Source organism: Olea europaea, unplaced genomic scaffold (assembly GCF_002742605.1).
Source record: "Olea europaea var. sylvestris unplaced genomic scaffold, O_europaea_v1 scaffold293, whole genome shotgun sequence".
Classification (NCBI taxonomy): domain Eukaryota; kingdom Viridiplantae; phylum Streptophyta; class Magnoliopsida; order Lamiales; family Oleaceae; genus Olea; species Olea europaea.
In genome coordinates this window covers 268,228-280,465 of record NW_019247890.1, presented here as the reverse complement: position 1 = coordinate 280,465, position 12,238 = coordinate 268,228, and the positions used below count along the sequence as shown (strand labels likewise).

The 12,238-nt window shown below is 29.8% G+C and overlaps 1 protein-coding gene across 1 annotated transcript; it reads right to left on the bottom strand.

Annotated features, from left to right (window-relative positions):
* Positions 1-708: 708 nt before the first annotated feature.
* On the bottom strand, positions 709-4,173 carry LOC111384509 (omega-hydroxypalmitate O-feruloyl transferase). The gene is made up of 2 exons (XM_023008789.1): positions 3,666-4,173; positions 709-1,768 (listed from the first exon to the last, which is right to left on the bottom strand). Exons 1-2 carry the CDS (start codon positions 4,122-4,124, stop codon positions 857-859), a joined length of 1,371 nt encoding a protein of 456 aa, XP_022864557.1. The 5' UTR covers positions 4,125-4,173; the 3' UTR covers positions 709-856.
* Positions 4,174-12,238: the final 8,065 nt, after the last annotated feature.

Sequence of the window (12,238 nt, the reverse complement as noted above, 5' to 3'; positions counted from 1 at the left end):
CTTGGAGGTTTAGGTTGTGACATTCAAATCTAAGGAGAATCCTCACATATAGAGATAATAGCTTCCATTGGTAAATGCAAATCAAACTTGAGTAGAAAATGAATGAGCGGTGTGAAATCAACCTTAGAATAAATAATCCAAGTGAGATTAGTAATTTGGAAGTGTGCATCTCAAGAGAGAGAAATAAAATATTTTCTATTCATAGAAGTTCATGTTGATTAGATTCACTATGCAAATACACAAATTAATCGATTAGAATTCTCTTTGTCATTGTCCAACTCTAAAAAATGTGTTATCTCGTTTAAAATTAGGATTGATAGCGAATAAATTGAGTATGCATTTCCGTGACAACGATACCTTACTCTCACTTATTACTTGGTCGAGTATGGCACATTTGCATAATTTTAGCATAATAGTGTTCATCAAACAGGTGTCCTAACTATATTTTAAATGTTTTACCATGAAATAAATTAAAATGTAGCATGACAAGGCTTCGCTCACAAGAGGAAAGCAAAAAATAAAATTATTGGGGCTAGTTTAATTATGTCCCCCAGTAAGGTTTTACATCAAAAACAAACAAATAATATATTAATATAAAATTTTAATTAGATTTACATTCTTGGAACAACAAAATGCATTTGCTTCAACTTCATGAATCAAAGCATGCATCCACATCATTACATTTTCACTTCAAACTCTTAAGCCAAATAACTATATAAAGTAAAACTTCCATATACAACAACTTGGAATAATATATGCAGTCATAGTCCCATAACTTTTGAATTATATATGCGTTCTTAGTTCATTCAATATTCCAAATGGCATAGTTTGTGAACGATATTTCTCAACTAATTAACTAGTTTGATGCCAAGAACGTGTGAAAGAGGGATTGAAATTTCTCCATCTCCTTAGCAGGCAATGCAACCAAGACATTAACCCCATTCCCATTGTTGTTATTTGATCCATTATTAATTTCAGGGAACAGCAAAATGATTTCTTTTCTATGGTACACCACTGGACAACTGTACCTTGGCTTCCCCCATGGATACTCCACTTCAGAAAACCCTAATTTCCACCAAGAAGATATCAGAAACTCACCATTGGGAAACCCTTTATAGATTTCTCCCCAGTCTATTGCAGATCTTGCGTATTCATCAGTCATTCGAGCAGCCCCCTCGGACACCATGTCCACGATCTTGGAGAAGGGCTCGTCCTCGAGTTTCGAGCAGATCGACGAGGCGTAAGCACTTAGCACCGCGTTCCCGCAATAGGAAAAAGGCAATGATGGCTTTATTCTTGACCTAATATCCACTGCATAAAGAACAGTAGACACTCTTTGACTATTATCACCTGATGACAAGGCCTTGCACCGCCAGATAAGGGCTGAGACTACATTGAAGCTGGTGATCTTTGTGTTCTCATTGGGACCATCGATCTTTGCCTTCTCCTTTAAGTAACTTATGTTATCAGAGTTTAGGTGAAAAATTTTGAAATCGAGATCCTCCTGTTGACAATCAAATACTGAAGGAATTGTGTCTTCGCCGATTGGGAGCTCGAGCTTGAGCAATTCGGGGTGGGGGAACGTGACGCGTGGTGGAGATCTGGCGGCGAGGAGGTGGCGATCGTGGCATGGAACGATAGCCAACGGTTTGTCATCAAAAGCTTGGGAAGCAAGGTTTTCCAAGAAACATTTGAAGCTTATCCCATCAAATAATACATGATTGGTGGATATTCCCATTGCAAAACCACCACATTTAAATGATGTTACCTAAAAATAAATGGCAAGAAAATATATACATGTTAAATATCAACTTTTTTCTAGAGGGAAAACTAATCATAGAATGATTAGTTGTTTATAAAGCAACTCTACAAGTTATTAGTATAATTATTATTTTTTATTTGTTGGAGGTCGAATTTATTTCCTTCCCCAAGTCTTCAACACACACGATTAAGAGGATTAAAATTGTTTAAATTTAATAAATAGAATAGTTTCTAACATTTTGCTAAAAAAAAAAATATGTTTTCTACCACAGTGGCTTTACGTTTAAAAGAAAAAGAAAAAGAAAAAAAACTAAATATATTATGGTCCATTTTCAATCGAAAAGCTTTTACATGTACAAGGCTGTGATTTCATTTTATTTTTTTCCCTTTACAAATCAAATTTTGATTCTTAATTAATCACTGATCCAACTCTTGCGATCCAAGAAATTGAAACCTATATTTTAACCCGGACATTTATGAATGCTGTATATAATAAATACCGCTTTATTTTATAAATAAATATTTACTTGAAAAGAAGCAATTACTGGCTGTCTATATGGTTGAACAACTTTTGCCTTTCATTTAAGGAACTATCCTACTTTCTGCACTCATTTCTCAATAACATATGCTTCTTTCTTGCCCTAACAGCTTTGGTTCTTTCTAGCATCTGACAGGTAGTCCGCAAGGTAGTTGAATTTAATACAATCATAATTAAATTTGATTTTTTTTCTTAACTTTTTCTCTTTTTTAAAAAGGTTGAACCCCAACCTTAAGGGTCCCTATCGCCCCGCTCTTGGAATATCGTGAGAAAAGTTAATCGAAGAATGTGCTCCAGCCAGGGAACAAGAGCTGACTGTATACTAGAGCCCACAAAAAGTCTCAATCCATATTTCAAGAATCGAATCCTCACACTACGACTGTTATTAAAGTTGAGTATACCTAACCCTTGTCCTTTACACCACTGAGATATGTCCCGAAGGGCAACTTTTCCCCCTTTTTATTTGGATAGGTAGAGGGTTGCTTCTTTTTCTTTTAGGATAAGACACTAAGACACGTACAATCTAGTGATGAACTTGGTCGGATAATTATTTTTCATCGCCACCTTAATTAATTTAATTTGTGTCCTCTTTTAACGGCAACATAATGCATCATTATGCTTTCTTTTATATTGCCGGTTGGATATTAAATTTAAATAATTAAATATTTATTTCTAACAACTTAAAATTTTGTATAATATGGTTTGACATGATCTAAGAGCACAAGAAAGACCTATATCGCAATTTTATAGTCATCCATTCATTATGCACGCTTGTCTTTAATTCAAAAAATAAATCTGGCATGTATATTATTAAATTTAAATAAATATAATTTTCTCTTATTATCACATTAATTAACTTTTAGACGAAGTAATTTAATACTAAGTACCATTTACTACATATTGTATTACTAGCCAAGTTGCAAATTTTGAATAAAAAATTTCTCCAAGCTTTGGAAGATTTCATGCATTTATGTTCTATCTATGTTGCTAATAATATTTTAGTACAGTTCTTCTTGAAACCACCCATAAAAAACTTTATGTCTTCAAACTAAAATCAGAAATTTATATATATATGTCAGGATTCATCTGGTATTGACTTAAACATGTTGAATTATGTTATGTACATTTTTTTCCATGAAAATTTAAGAACTCCTTCCAATTTTGTATAATTGTCCGACAAACGACACACGACTTGGTAAGTTTATTTTCAATAAATTCAGAATCGACTAATTAAACTTTTTGCGTCACAAATTTGGTCGATGTTGTTACATGTACCAAAATATGCTATGTATTTGTCTAACCTTAGTTTTCTTAAAATTGAAATGCTATTATTATCTGTATGGAAATTAAAATGTTGGGGCAGTACCTGAAATATGCAAAGTGGTTGATTATCTGCTTCCAAGTTATCCAAGCTTTGAACAATCAGCCCCCTAAATGCTGGATTGGGATAGACTAAGTCCCCAATCTCATCAAGTGAAAACTGGGTGGAAGCCACCACGAAGCCCGCTCCAGCAGCATTACACTCCACCTCGAGCCGGCTCGACTGGGGGTTGTGTTTCAGCCTTCCGGCCACGAAATCATATGGCACCAACACTTTTTCTAGCGCAGTTTTGAGCCCGGAGGCAATAACTTCGGGTGTGAAATCCGGGTTAGCAGGGAAGAAATGAATTGTTTGGACATAGAAATTGAGAACTTGATCTATGTTGGACAAGAAAATGGATCTGTTTTCAGTTTCTTGGGATGGAAAAACTAGGGTTGAGTCTTGGAGTGTGACCTTTAGATCCTGGATGGAAGGATAAAGAGGTTCTCGGCAGAGGGTTCCCATGCTTAATTACTATATTTGTTTGATGGCTTTTGCTCTTTTGCTGACTTGGGTATTTATACTAAAATTTCAGCTTTTGGAAATGACCTTATCAGTATATATATAATGGGGCACACATTGTGGATAAGAACAATGCAAAAGTAACTTAGAAGAGATTTTTTTTTTTATTGGACAAGGCTATACGTACCGAATTTTTTTATCGAATCTTTTTCCTATTACTCACAATAGGGGTGGGGACTACATGTCGACATTTTTAAAATCACACGAGGCTCGCCATACATTGTGAGAGGGTGTAAAACATTCGGTAAGGGGTTGGATGTACAAACATCATTTTCCTTTTTTATTAGCCTCAATGCACACCACAAATGTATTTTCTGGAATTGTAAATATATAAAGTACCTAATGTATTTATACTAAAATTTCAGCTTTTGGAAATGACCTTATCAGTATATATATAATGGGGCACACATTGTGGATAAGAACAATGCAAAAGTAACTTAGAAGAGCTTTTTTTTTTAATTGGACAAGGCTATACGTACCGAATTTTTTTATCGAATCTTTTTCCTACTACTCACAATAAGGGTGGGGACTACATGTCGACATTTTTAAAATCACACGAGGCTCGCCATACATTGTGAGAGGGTGTAAAACATTCGGTAAGGGGTTGGATATACAAACATCATTTTCCTTTTTTATTAGCCTCAATGCACACCACAAATGTATTTTCTGGAATTGTAAATATATAAAGTACCTAAGAGCTCTGCGCCTCTGCCTAGCTTTTTCACGACTCTATAGAGATTTGTGCTTTTATAGAACAAATCTTCATTAATACAGCTTCTTACGAGAAGCCATCCTTTCTCTCAAAGTTACATAGTTACGACTATTAGGAGCATTTTTAAGAATCTCTTTAAACATGAGATATTTTTTATTTTAAAGAATTAATCTTTAAAACATGCTCTAAGAAACTCTTTAAATTAATATTTTTATTTAGAGAGTAGGTTCTCTAAATTGAAAAGCCAAACTCACTCTCTATAATTAAATACACTCAAAGTATTTCAATTCTCAAGTAGTAAAAAATAAGCTAATGCAGAGAAAAAATATTTAGAATAAAAGATAGAAAAAAATAATAAAATATTTTTTGTGAGTACTAAAATTAAGTTTTAAGCTTGTTTGAGTACTTTAAAATTTTAACTTTCTATATTTATAGATACTTTCCAAATAATAAAATATACTCTTTAAAAATAGAGAGACTTTTGGAGATACTTTAAGCTCCCATTTTTCTCCATTTAAAACAAAATTCTTTAATTCTCATTCTCATCTTCAACAACATAGTCATATAATAAAATATTTTACATGTAAATTCAAAACATTTTCTCCACTTTTTATCTACACATTTTTCAAAAAATCACTATTTAAAATATTATTATTATTATTATTATTATTATTATTTTTAATAATGACCAAACAGAGGTGAAGGTTAAACAATAAAACTCATAAAGTTTATATTTATAGATGGACGCAAGTTAAGCGATAAATTATTAAATGACTTACTATTTTTTTATTTTAGTTTATCAATTTGTTATTCAAAATTATTATTATTATTATTATTATTATTATTATTATTATTATTATATTTGAAAGTAATTGTTACTTTAAGCACACTATTAGAACAAATACGCATGGATATCAAAATTTATATAAAAATTAGAAGCCAAGTATATCGTGTTTTGTTTAGCAAATTAAAGATGAGACAATATTAATTTCTCAACATGAAGTCACAAACAATTTGCTTTTTAGTTTTGAACTCGTTGGATTGTCCTAACAAATTGACAGCAATATGAATTCCTGCAACTTACCAATTTCATGCAGTGAAATAGGAGAGCTTCACCAATGAATACAACAATTTAATGATTTAGAGAACCTGGGCCCGAGAATTATACTCATATAAGCAGTACAGATTTATTTTGGCTATATAAAGTAAATATATATCTGGGTTAATTTCAATTTGCCAATGAACTTTTAAGTAAATATCAATTAAACATCCAACTTTTACTAGTCACGCCTAAACTATAAGATAAGTAAATCTCTCCATACCATACAAGAGCACATCAAGACCAATAATCTAACTTCAATTTACTTTCAATGTTAGTCAGATCGTTTGCGCCACTACTAAATTTAATGTGACAATCTTTCACAAGCTATGCTACAATGACAAAGGGGGTTTACAAAGTTAGGTTATAAAATCAAATCTACACCAATCATTTCAAAAACAGATTTTTAAATCATTTGAAATCAAGAGTCCAGATTTTTGCCAACACACTTTGGCATTCCACTTTTGTACACCAGTTTGTTAGGAGTAGAATTATTCATAATGTTTCATAAATGCTATGTCCAAGGAATTATTGTTGATCTTTAAACATGATTAAAAGGCAACAACATAAGAGACATCAAATTATTGACAATTTTTAACATTCACAGAAGATTGTGACTTTAATAAAGGAGATAACGGTGTAATTAACATTTTAAATAAATTGAAGCTCGGTGATTGATTGAGACAAATTAAAGTTTAATGATTCAATTGAATTTTTTTTTCAATACCGTCACCCTTGGAATCAATAAGAAAACAAGTGCTAAATTTCAGATTAGTGAATAATCCTCAACGAAAGAAGAGACATTTACCGCTTGGCACCTAAAGCGCACTATGCTCTGCTTCAACAAATTAGGTTTCCGGTGGAATCGATGAACCACACAAGCTGGTTAGATGCACGGGATAGAGGGTTCGTAGTACTTGCTAGAGCAGCTATGCAGTGGAAGGAAAGTTAAGTACCAAAAAGGAAATCAAACCTATTTATAAGTAGGATCAAATCATTTCGAGCCTTCTTTTTTTTTTTTTTTTTTTGACAGTTTTTTTTTGTAAGTAATAACTAAAAATATTTCCTATTTTGACAAATTTTGAGTAACAAAATTTAGAAGTTTAACTAATAAAACGACCGAATTCAAGTATTAATAATTTTACAAAATTCTTATCCATTCAAACCATGAAAATATAATTTATCATCAAATTAATATTTTAAATATAAATCTCGAATTTAAATAAATTATTAAAATATTTATTGGCAGTTATAAATTAGCGAGAAAATGAGAAGAAATTACAAAAGTTAATACACTTGTGTGTGTTTCATTAAGAATTAAAACCCTACATTTATATGAAAGAATTAAAATTGTAAGGGATACAATAGTCATAGTAACCAGGGATATAGAAATACAATCAACATTCAGTAATTAATATATAATTTAAAACATTCCTCCTTAAATGACTCATTACACAATATTGGTCTGGCTAAAATCTTGTCAAGACACCCGAATAAGAAAAAACTTGAGCAGAGAGAAAAAGAGTACATGCATTCTCCCTGATTTAAATTAATGAAAATCCTCAAGTCGAGCTACCCATATCTTGCACATCTATATCTTGAATATATATCACAATTCTGGTGAAGTGTGTTCCATGTTGTCTTGTTATAGTCAAAACAATATCGTTTTCATACAAGTTATTTATTAATTTTTGTTTGATTTTAGTCCGCATGATGATTCGTTGGAAAAAGGGATTTTATTGTTGTTCTCTTTGGAAATATAATATACAATTTAAATTTATAACATATGAAAGTAAAATCATAAAATTATATTGAAGGTAATCTCCTTTAGATTATGGATATTCATTACAAAGAATATGCCTCGATAAACCTTACTAAGAAAAATCCTATGGCAAAAATTCTAATGAAAGAAAAAGAGTACCTTTTTTTTTTTTTTTTTTTTTACTCTACAAAAATTGCTTTATTAAAAACCTTGTTAGAAAAACTCAATAGGACAAAACATTAATCAAGAAAAAAAGAATACAGTGCATATTTACTCCTCTCACAAAAATATTACTTAAGTTATATATTTTTGGCATATTATAAAAACTATTAGTGATAGTTTTAATAGTCATGCCTATTAGTTGATTATAACCACATTTATTGTACACATCAAATTTTATATTTTAAAAGGATAAAAGATATAGAGTTGTGACACATCTACCACAAGATAATTGATCTATTTATACAAGTCATTGCAAAAGTTGTGTCAAGAGTCATGTATTACATATTACGACTTAATTTTTCTAATTTCCATAAATATACACTTTTATGTGTTTGGATTGCATGTTTAGAAATTTCTGATATCTCTATTAAGTTCAATTTCTTTAGGATTGCAACTTTTAATGTGGTCAATCAAATCCATCAATATATAAAGCAATGGTATATCATGTATAAAAGTGTTATCAACAACTTTTACTTTCGATCCTATTTTTTCTCATAATAACATAATTTATTAGATATCTTCATTATGTCTATATATTTTCCTCCTAAACGAACATCTTCCTCATATGTTTCCTTTTTAATGAATTTTTATCTTTAGAATCGAATGTCACAACTCTTCAAGTGAGTCATTTATATACTACAATAGTCTATCCTTCTAAGACACAAATAAAAGACGGAGCATCTATAAGTTGTATATGAGATTTTATTTCTCTCTCATAGGTTAGTAAGTGCATCTTACAATTGAGTTACCTTTTCAGATTGTCAAGTGAGAGGATATAGAATAGACAATATGTTGTATTATGTATTATTTCCAGCTACTAATATCTCTTCCTAATGTTGAAAAGGAAATTTAATGAAATTGATAGTGATCAAACCGCGTTATAAAATACTACCAAATAGTGCTTAAGATATTTTTTTAAGGGTTCAAACTAAATGTGGATTCTTAGCATTCTTTTAATATCCATCTCAGTGCGCTGTAATTGAGCAATTATAAATAAATTGCACTATAAAAAATTATTAGACAATGAATAATATTAGGCTTTGATCATAAGCCAATTATAATGAAAAGAACGTTGATATTTATATGATGCTATAAGTGTTGCTGCATGTAAAATAACATTCCCTAGGTAGGAATGAGATGTACTTTGTTCTAAATGGTAATGGTTAATAAATTAATTGAAGGCACTTTATTATCAATTATGTTAAACCATTATCATCATCCGTACATTTATCAAAATTTTGTAGTGTAGACTCACTAGCATTTACATCATACAATATCTTGATGATATAATCTGAAAATTATTATTATAATGAAAAATTTAACTAAATAATCTCTTAAACTCAAGTTGCAGGCACCATGCAACATCTAGTAAATGTCTCTATTAGATACATATTATATCTAGAGGATTAACATAGTGAGTGACTAGTCTCATATATCACCATAATTAATTTTAATGATAATAGGGATATAGTCTTAACTTTTGGAAGTGATGATCAATGATCAAGTTATAATACACATAATAAACATTATATGGGAATTCACTAGTTTGAATAATCTTCTAATTTTTCAATTAATATTATTCAAATTCTCATTTCACACCATTATTAATTTAGTGGTAGTCTAACTAGTCATGCTAAACAATAATATATTTAGAGTTATTGAACTTCTGGTTCAATATAGAGTTTGCCTCAATTGTACTACTATAAGTTTCATGTTTTTTCTTTTATCTTTTAGGGATTCATGACATTTTCATTAAAGTGCTTGGACATACAATAGATACACACAGTAAGTGAACAATCAAATAATATAAAATAAGCGAGTAATTTCACGTAGAAAGTATGTCATGTATAACCAATATGAATTTCATTCGTTCAAAATGACAATAATACATGAACTTAGTGATTATGTAACTCAATATTAGCATTTATAAAGTCTCTCCCGTAAAAATATAAAAAATGCTCATATATGAAAATAATAAGACTTAATGTAATCAAGATCATATATTAGATTTATAAAAAGATCATGATTCTTTTAATGATATGATATTCTTCAAGACATGTGCAATTTCGAGAGCACATAAAATATTATTACTTATTTTTAAATAAACCTCTATCAACCATTGTTTCTTTTGGAGCAGTAAAAATTGTAACATTATACTCTTCAAGAGTAAATAATATTCTTCTAAAATATTATGCAACTTCATAAGCAATAGTATATTCCTTCCATTTCAATTATATAGGATTGTTTCGTTTCTTACACGGATTAATAAATTTTCTTTAATGTCATTGAAAAATTAATTTTTGCCAAAATCATTTTTAGTTTACCCCCATTTAATTTTTAGTATGTAATAGTAAATTATTGTTAGAATTAATAAAGAATTTGAATGATTTAATTTGAAGAAGAAGAAATCAGAGTTGCTCTGTGTTTCCAAGAAATGGAAAATGTATGTATTTGGATGATTTCAAGAAGCTAACATATTAAGTGGGGAAAATTGAATAAGGGTATATTGGTAAAGGAACAAAACAAAACATTATAAATTAGAAAATAGGCCTATATATGTGGGACTAGAGAAAAATGAAACTCAGCCTGTATAATTGGGATGCAAGAGTATTATTATTTAGAAATATTGAATTATGTAAAGATTTACATATAAGGAGCAAAATATGATGGATTTTATATATTAGATTTCATAAACTTATACTATTCAGAAGAAAATAATATTTCACTAAAATACTAACTAGGGCTAGACATAATCCAATTCGATTCGATTCTAACGAGAATCAAATCGGGCTCGAAATTTTTGGATATTTAATAAGTGGAACCATCAGGTCTAAATTTAATTATGGAACCGTTCGGGTTCGATTCAATTCCATTCGGTCCCCAGGTTTCATATTATAATTGAATTTTTTAATATTTACAAAGTTACAATAATTCAACTAATGTATGTTCAATCTTAACTCTTACAAAATAATGTAGTTCAATTTTATGTGTTTTTTGCGTCTCTCTTTGCTGAATTCTTCATATACTTGATTGTTAAAATCACAGAAAGAGGAAGATGTCGAACTCATTATAATTAAGAGAGATGATGTTGAACTTCAATTCAATTTCTCCACAATGATAGAAATGTCACTACGGTAGAGTAACAGATTTGGATAAAATTTAGATCAATTTGATTAAGTTGGCTTTGAATTGAAAATTAGAAATAGAAAAAATCATATTTTCCTTTTGGTTTGAGCTAAATTAACTATAAAATAATTTGGCTTATTTAAAATAAACTTATTAAAAAAATTAGGGAGATTCGATTCTTATTTGGTTCTTAATCTAGAACTGAAAACGGATCGAACCCATCGGTTCTCGATTCAGATATCCGTTCGGGTATTTAACTTAAGAAGAACCGTTCGGTTCGATTCTAGTTCGGGTTCGGTTCGATCGATTCGGTTCTAGAGTTTTGTCCAGCCCTAATATTAACATAATAAAAAACTTGTGATTTTTTAAATAAAAACATATAACTTAATATTCTTATAATATATTAATATACGAAGAATTGTATTTTGTTGACCATGATAATAAAAATATTCTTCTACAATATTTATAATATAATATGCTTCTTAAGGAGCACAATATTGTATTATTCAAGAATACTAATATGTATTATTTTATACTTATTCATGAGCAATAATACAATGTTCTTTTGGAATAATGATATATAAAAAAGTTATGTTTCTTTCTGAGCATATTATTTGACAAATATAAAACTCTTAGTAACCCAAATTCGATTTGTTTCTTGTTTGTAAGACTTGATTTAAGCATCCCACCATGACTGGATCTTTTTGTGCATCTTTAGACATAAAAAAACTAGAAGTTCATTGAATATTATGAAAATTCACTTCTGATAACTTTGTAGGTTATAATTTTTTTCATATAAACTAGACAGAAAATGAGAAGAAATTATTGATTTTAGTAAATATAATTTTTTTTTTTGAAGGAAATTAAGTACTGATCTGTGGACTATAGTTTAATATCTATATTAAACAAGCACCATCCTTATAAGTACAAATTGAGAAAAATAAGAGTTTAGTTTTGCGGTCTTGGAGGCATAGTACATCCTGTATAAAAATAAATTAAACATATTCGTATTTCACGAAATGTTGATACCTTAAATTTGTACTTCGTGTAACATCCAGCACCCAGTATTATGCAGTAACATGCTAGATTGCACTAGTCATTATTGATAATTACTATGATGTTATATTGATCTTACA